Below are 6,873 nucleotides of genomic sequence, written 5' to 3'. Positions count from 1 at the left end.
CCAAGCATATACACATACTTATGTACACATACACACACATAAATAAAAATAAATCTTAAAAAAAAAAACAGGCATGATAATCTCATTTCTGGGGAAGAGAGATGGATAGATCCCTGGGGCTCACTAGTCAAGTAGCCTGGCTGAATCGTGTGACTGCTTGGCCATTGAGACTCCATATCCAAAAAAAGAAGTGGGATAGCAACTAATCAAGATAACCTCAGCTTGACTTCTGACCTCCACATGCATGTGTACACATCTGCACATGCACACACAGACCTTCCCTTCCCTGTCCATTTCGAGTCCCTGTGTATTTTCCCTATATCACCTGGGAGAATTCACCGTTATCGCTTGCTTTTTACAGTGAACTGGACTATCATGATGCTGTGAATGTCAACGATCGGTGCCAGAAGATTTGTGACCAGTGGGACAGATTGGGGACACTTACTCAGAAGAGGAGGGAGGCCTTGGAGGTAAAAGCCTTGAAGCCATCTGTTGATGTGAAATCTCCTAATAGGGGCCCTGTAACTAAGTCAGCGTTGTTAATTGTGCTCCTTTGTGATGTCCAGTGGAGAAATGAAACAGTATCTAGTGAATGTGGCCTTATAGAGTATGTGAGACATGAGGGACAGGAACACAGGGTGACTGGTAGCTTGCACCGTAATTTATCCTGTCAGCAGACTGAAACATACTTTTCAACTGTATAATGTCCAAGCTCTGTCTTTTAAGTGGTAATCCCAGCAAATTCCCCCAAATCCTTCTGTACCTATAGCTATCTGACTCAAGATTTGGTAAGGGCCAGGTTTGAAATGTGTACATGGAAAATGGCAACAGGTATGGAAGGAAAAAAAATACTGGAGAGCAAGGCTTGTGGGAGCTCACTCAGTAAAGTGCTTGCCTGGCATGCTGAGGGCATGGCTTTGATTCCCAGAACCACATCCAACTGGGGGTGGTAGCCAGTGATTGTAATCAAAGCATCAGGAGGTAGAGTCGGGAGGGTCAGAAATTCAAGGTCACCTTGTGTCAGAAATATAGTAATAAATTCCTGCTTTGGTGAAAGCAAGCTGTAGTCTATGCGTTTGAGTTTTCAGCTTTCTGATAAGTATGTGCAGTAGAGAACTTGAGGTACTTTAAAAACAAGGCTGTTGAGCTGGATGTAGGGCAGCACTTGGGAGGCAGAGGTAGGCGGATCTCTGTGAGTTCAAGGCCAGCAAGGGGAACAGGGGGCCCCTGTCTAAAAAAAAAAAAAAAAAAAAAAAGACAAAAACAAAAACACCAAGGCTGCTCTGGATCTTCTTAAATCCTTCTTTGATTCAGAAGGTCTCTCAGTCAATAAGCTTGGTGGTAGAACACCTATCTACTGCTGTTGAGGCCCTGGGTTTCATCCCCAGCACCAAAACCAAACAATTAAAACACAGATGGCCCCTTAGAGACCTCAAGGCCTGCCATCATTTGAGCATCTGCTAGTCTAAGTGTCAAGTCACACTGTTGATCTGGGCTGCACATTTACATGTGTGTGCTCATCATAGGATTTAAAAAAAAAAATTGTGTTCCATGGGCCAGAGATGGCTCAGCGGTTCAGAGCACTGGCTCTTCTTGCAGAAGAAGATCCACGTTCGAATCCCAGCACCCACATGGCAGCTAACAACTGTCTGTAACTCCAGTTCCAGGGGATCCAACAGCCTCTTCTGTCCTCTGCAGGCATTGCACAACCCTGGTCGAACTTAACACACATGGGGGCATAACACTCGTACACATAAAATAAAAATAAATAAATCAAAAAATTTGAAAAAATGTGTTCCAGTCTGTGGTAAGGCTTCTTTCTACTTCATCTCCAGAGGACTGAGAAATTGCTGGAAACCATTGACCAGCTGCACCTGGAGTTTGCCAAGAGAGCTGCCCCCTTCAACAACTGGATGGAGGGTGCCATGGAGGACCTGCAGGACATGTTCATCGTCCACAGCATTGAGGAGATCCAGGTACTAGGGCTCCACGTGGCTGTTCCTTTTATATTTGGGCTTCTTACTAGTGTAAATTCCTTGTATAAAGCAACGAGCTTCCTATTAACACTTTTGTTCAAGTATATCATGTACTCCAGCCACATTCACTCCTATTACACTCTCCTGTCTCCACTGCTGCAAATCTCTTCTCTCTTATCAGATAGCCCCCCCTCTGTGTGTGTGTGTGTGTGTGTGTGTGTGTGTGTCTTCATGCGTATAAAACCTAGATTTGGGGAAAGCAAGATGGCAGCAGATAAGGGCACTTGGCTACCAAGCCTGACAACCTGAGTTTGATCCCCGTAACCTACTTTGTGGAGGAAGAAAGCTGACTCCTGACTTACACACGTGTGCTGTGTCAGCATTCATACACACATATCACACATATACACACAAAAAATAAAATTAAAACCTAGATTCTACATATATGAGGAAACATGAAATAGTTGTCTTTCTGGGTCTGGCTTAGTTAATATGTTGAGCTCAGTTGCATCCATTTGCCTGTAATGACATAATTTCACTCTTCCTTATGGCTAAATAAAACTCCACTGTGTGTATATACCATATTTCTCTATCTAGTCATCTGTTTATGGATACCTGGGATGATTCTCAAGCATGGCTGTTGTGAACACTGCTGTAGTTGACGTGGCTTTAACATGGTACTCCTAATGTACTAGAGAGTGCCATTTGAAAATTGAGTTCTATCATCTTTACTTTGTTTTAAATCTATATGTAAGTTGGGGGCTGGAGAGATGGCTCAGGAATTAAGAGCACTGGCTGCTCTCACAGCGGACCCGGGTTTGATTACCAGCACCCACATGGTAGCTAACAACTGTTTGTAGTTCCAGTTCCAAGTGATCCAGTGCCCTCTTCTGGTCTCTGCAGGCATTTCATAACATGGGTGCACTTACACATGTGTGCAGGCATAACACTATACACATAAAAATAAATAAAATTTTAATATATATGAAATATGTTTGGTGCTCTTTGCTGTGATGAAATTAATTAGTGCTCTTTGCTGTGATGAAATTAATTAAAAATAGTGGTGGATCCTGATGAAATTAATTAAAAATAATGGTGGATCTTCTAAAATGGAGCTGTTCTTTCAAAACTAATGCTAACCACTGAGCAACCTAGACATCTGTCCATCTGTCCTCTTGGAGTTCTTCATGGGACGTTACAAATCTACTCATGGGTAAACTAAGTACTACCTGCTGACTGATATCTATAGATCCAGCCCCAGCTGGCCTGGAGCTCTCTAAACCGGACTGGCTTCAGTCTCACAGAAGTCCATCTGTCTCTGCCTCTGCTGGGATTAAAGGTGTGCGCCACCATGCCAACATGACATCTATAGAATTTGCCTGATCATAAAACATAAGAAACCACAAAACAGGGAGGTGGGGAGGTGGCTCCGAGCAAGAGGACCTTGGTTCCGATCCTTAGCACTCCCCTCAAAGTTGTGTGTGGGGTTGCATACCTGTAACCCCAGCACTTTGAGGGCAGAGACAGGTGGATCCCATGTGCTCACTGGCTGGCCAGCCTAGCCGAAAACAGGAAGCTCCAGGTTCAGTGAGAGACCCTGTCTCAGAAAAATGAGGTGGAGTGCAATCAAGAAAGACACCTGACGCTGAACCCCGGCCTCCATGTGCACACATGTGCACTTGTACCCCATACACACACACACACACACACACCAAAGAACCCTCCCAAACATCACCTTCTGCTTCCTAAGGTGTCCTACTTATAAATTTCTCATGGTCATTCAAATAGCTCTGCAAATAAGACTTGTTTTTGGTGATGTCATGGAGAAGAGCATCTGTCAGGTCTCCAGTACCCAGTTGGTTCAGAACCTATATATGGTAAATTTAATATATAATAGAATATAAAGAAAAACTACTTTTGTAATTCTTTTTCCTATAAAATTAATATGTCATGAGGGCCGAGGAGATAACTCAGTTGGTCAAATAATAACCTTGTAAGCACCAGGACATGAGTGTGATCCCCCAAATCCACATTTTAAAAAAAAAGCTGGGCCTGGTGGTGTGTGCTTGTAATCCCAGTGCTGGGGAAGTGGAGACAGGTGGGTCCCTGGGACTAACTGGCCAGACTAGCCTAATTAGAGAGCCCCAGGCCAGTGGGAAACCTGTGTAGTAAAACAATGTGGGCCTCTAGCCTCCACACACAGGCATCCACAAACACAAAGTTGACTCTAGAAGTCTGGGCGTGGTGGTGCACACCTGTGATCCCAGCACCTGGGAGATAAAGACAGAAGGATCAGGTGTTTAGGGTCATGCTTAGCTACATAGTAGGTTCAAGGCCAGTCTGGGCCACAGGAGACCCTGTCTCACCTAAAGAAGGAAGCAGTGGATACTAATGTCAGGTTGGTTCTCTCCTCTGTGCTCTGGCCTAGAGCCTGATCACTGCACACGAGCAGTTCAAGGCCACACTGCCTGAGGCCGATGGGGAGCGGCAGTCCATTCTGGCCATCCAGAACGAGGTGGAGAAGGTGATCCAGAGTTATAACATCCGGATCAGCTCTAGCAACCCATACAGCACCGTCACCATGGATGAGCTCCGCAACAAATGGGAAAAGGTGGGCGGCCGTGGACTGGGTGTGGGGTGAGGGTGAGACAGGGTGGGTGACCATGGGCTGGGTGTGGGGTGAGGGTGAGGCAGGTGGGTGGCCATGGGCTGGGTGTGGGGTGAGGGGTGGCATCTTAGAAAATGAGTTGGGGAAGAAGGAGCACTTGGGGACTCAGGATGAGCTGACTGAGCATCACCATTAGAACTTTCCTTTCTTTCCAATTTTACAGGTGAAATGGGTTAAATTTTCAGTGCTGTTCAGCACCTTCTGTGGTTTGTGGGGAAAGAAAGTAGAGGCCATTTCCCTTAAGGAAAATATTGTAAACTTTGGCATAATCAGTACAAGTTATGATGTTAATACTATCAGGGAGGCATGTTAAAACCTTGGCCTACAAGATGGCCCAGTGGGTAAAGGCACGTGCTGTACAAGCCTGGGCCCTGAGTTCAGTCCTGCATAGGGAGTGGGGAGGGAAGGGTATACAAGGAACCTAGGGGATAAAGGGAAAGAAGGAGCTCAAGAGAGGTAGGACCATAGGAGAAGCATATTATTAAGGGAGAAAGGGGGAAAATGGGGGCACCATAAGTGGTGTTCTGGTTTTTTCTTCATTGCTGTGACAAAATACTCTGACGACTACCAACTTGGATAGGAAAGGGTTTATTTAGCTTACAACTCCCAGGTCGCAGTTCATCAGGGAGCCCAAAGTAGGAACTCAGGGCAGGAACCTGGAAGCAGGAACTGGAGCACAGGCCATGGAGGAATGCTGCTTATTGGCTTGTTCCCTTGGCCCCTGCTCAGCCTGCTTTCTTATACAACATAGGCCCACCTGCCCAGGGGTGGCACTATCCACAGTGGGCTGGGCCCTGCCACATCACTCATCAAGAAGATGACCCTCAGACATGGCCACAGGCCAGTCCAATGGAGGCAATTCCCCAGTTGAGGCTCCCTCAACCCAGGTGTGTCAAGTTGACACTAAAGCTGTCCAGCACAGCCTGGGACAGAGAGTAAGTTCAACGCAATCCATGGCCTTATCTCAAAAAGTGGAAGAAAGGGCTGGGGATAGGCTCAGTAGCTGGGATATAGTCAGGTTTGTGCCCCTGCAGCCTTGTGAACAAACACATTTAGAAGATCTAACAGCAGCCTAGGGACCTTTGAAGATCTGAGTGCACGTGGTCTTTAGGAGAGGCCTTGGTGGTTCCCTCTCCATCCCCCCAGCCCTCTTCCCTTTTTCCCTCCCTCCCCAAACCCCAGCAGCCTAGTATCTGCTGGTGAGCTCATCCTGGGGTCGTTCCAATGAGACCAGAGCTGGCTTCTCACCCTGCTGTCCTTGGGCCCCAACAGGTGAAGCAGCTGGTGCCTGTCTGGGATCAGTCTCTGCAGGAGGAGCTGGCTCGCCAGCACGCTAACGAGCGCCTGCGGCGCCAGTTTGCTGCCCAGGCCAATGCCATCGGGCCCTGGATCCAGAACAAGATGGAGGTGTGTGGTGCCCTTCCCAGGGCCTTCCCCAGCCAGGTGTTAGGACTGCACTACAGAACAGCCACTAACTACATTGCTACTGGGCTTTGTCCTTCCAGCCTGGGGCTGCTGTGTATCCTTGGGCACAGCTTGGAGTGTGTGGAAAGGTTGGACTGCAGGCAGAGGGCGCTGCCGTGGGGTGGGGCCATCCCTGCTGCCCTCTCGGGTACAATGATGGGCTCTTCCTCGGGTTTGGCCTCTCTGGAGCTACATTTTTAAGCCATTCGTCTCTGAAGAGCACAAGTGAAGGCATATATTCGGTGTTTCCCAGAACACTCAAGAAACAATGGTCTTGGAATGGCTCTCAGGGTCTGGCTTCATTTTAGTACCATTTAAGAACAGCCAGGAGATACTTTTCTGTCTCCCTTTGGGATAAAATTTTAGTGTTACCTTAGAGGAAAACACCTAAAATTATAAGAAATTCTCCCAGTGGTTTAATGCCTATCCGTCAGCTCTGCCCACATGGCCCAAGCTCCAGGTTCTCCCAGCAGCAGGGTAGGGCAGCTATGCCCAGGACATGTCCTCTGCCCTCCAAGAAGACCAGCAGGACTCTCCTTCCCCTGCTTTTAAGGTCTGAATCGTGGTTGATTTCTTCTATTCTCTGGACAGACATGTGCCCAACCTTATATTAACCTATGATCTTGTTCCCTGCTCTCTGGGGACCTTCAGTGCCTTGGGCTGCTGTGATCTTGTCCCCTGTTCTCTCTGGGGACCTTCAGTGCCTTGGGCTGCTGTGATCTTGTCCCCTGTTCTCTCTGGGGACCTTCAGTGCCTTGGGCTGCT

At 47.4% G+C, this 6,873-nt stretch overlaps 1 protein-coding gene across 1 annotated transcript in view; it reads left to right on the top strand.

Annotated features, from left to right (window-relative positions):
* Positions 1-361: 361 nt before the first annotated feature.
* The window catches only part of Actn2 (actinin alpha 2), a gene marked incomplete at its 5' end in the record, with an annotated part of 14,519 nt that continues 8,007 nt past the window's right edge, over positions 362-6,873 (top strand). The window contains 4 exon segments of the mRNA XM_008855075.1: positions 362-470; positions 1,836-1,976; positions 4,405-4,587; positions 5,917-6,051. Coding sequence (XP_008853297.1) covers positions 362-470; positions 1,836-1,976; positions 4,405-4,587; positions 5,917-6,051 — 568 coding nt within the window.

Source organism: Nannospalax galili, unplaced genomic scaffold, assembly GCF_000622305.1.
Source record: "Nannospalax galili isolate Female #2095 unplaced genomic scaffold, S.galili_v1.0 scaffold6788, whole genome shotgun sequence".
NCBI classification, from domain to species: Eukaryota; Metazoa; Chordata; class Mammalia; order Rodentia; family Spalacidae; genus Nannospalax; species Nannospalax galili.
The sequence above is the reverse complement of the archived record's forward strand: the minus strand, read 5'-3'. Positions and strand labels throughout refer to the sequence as shown.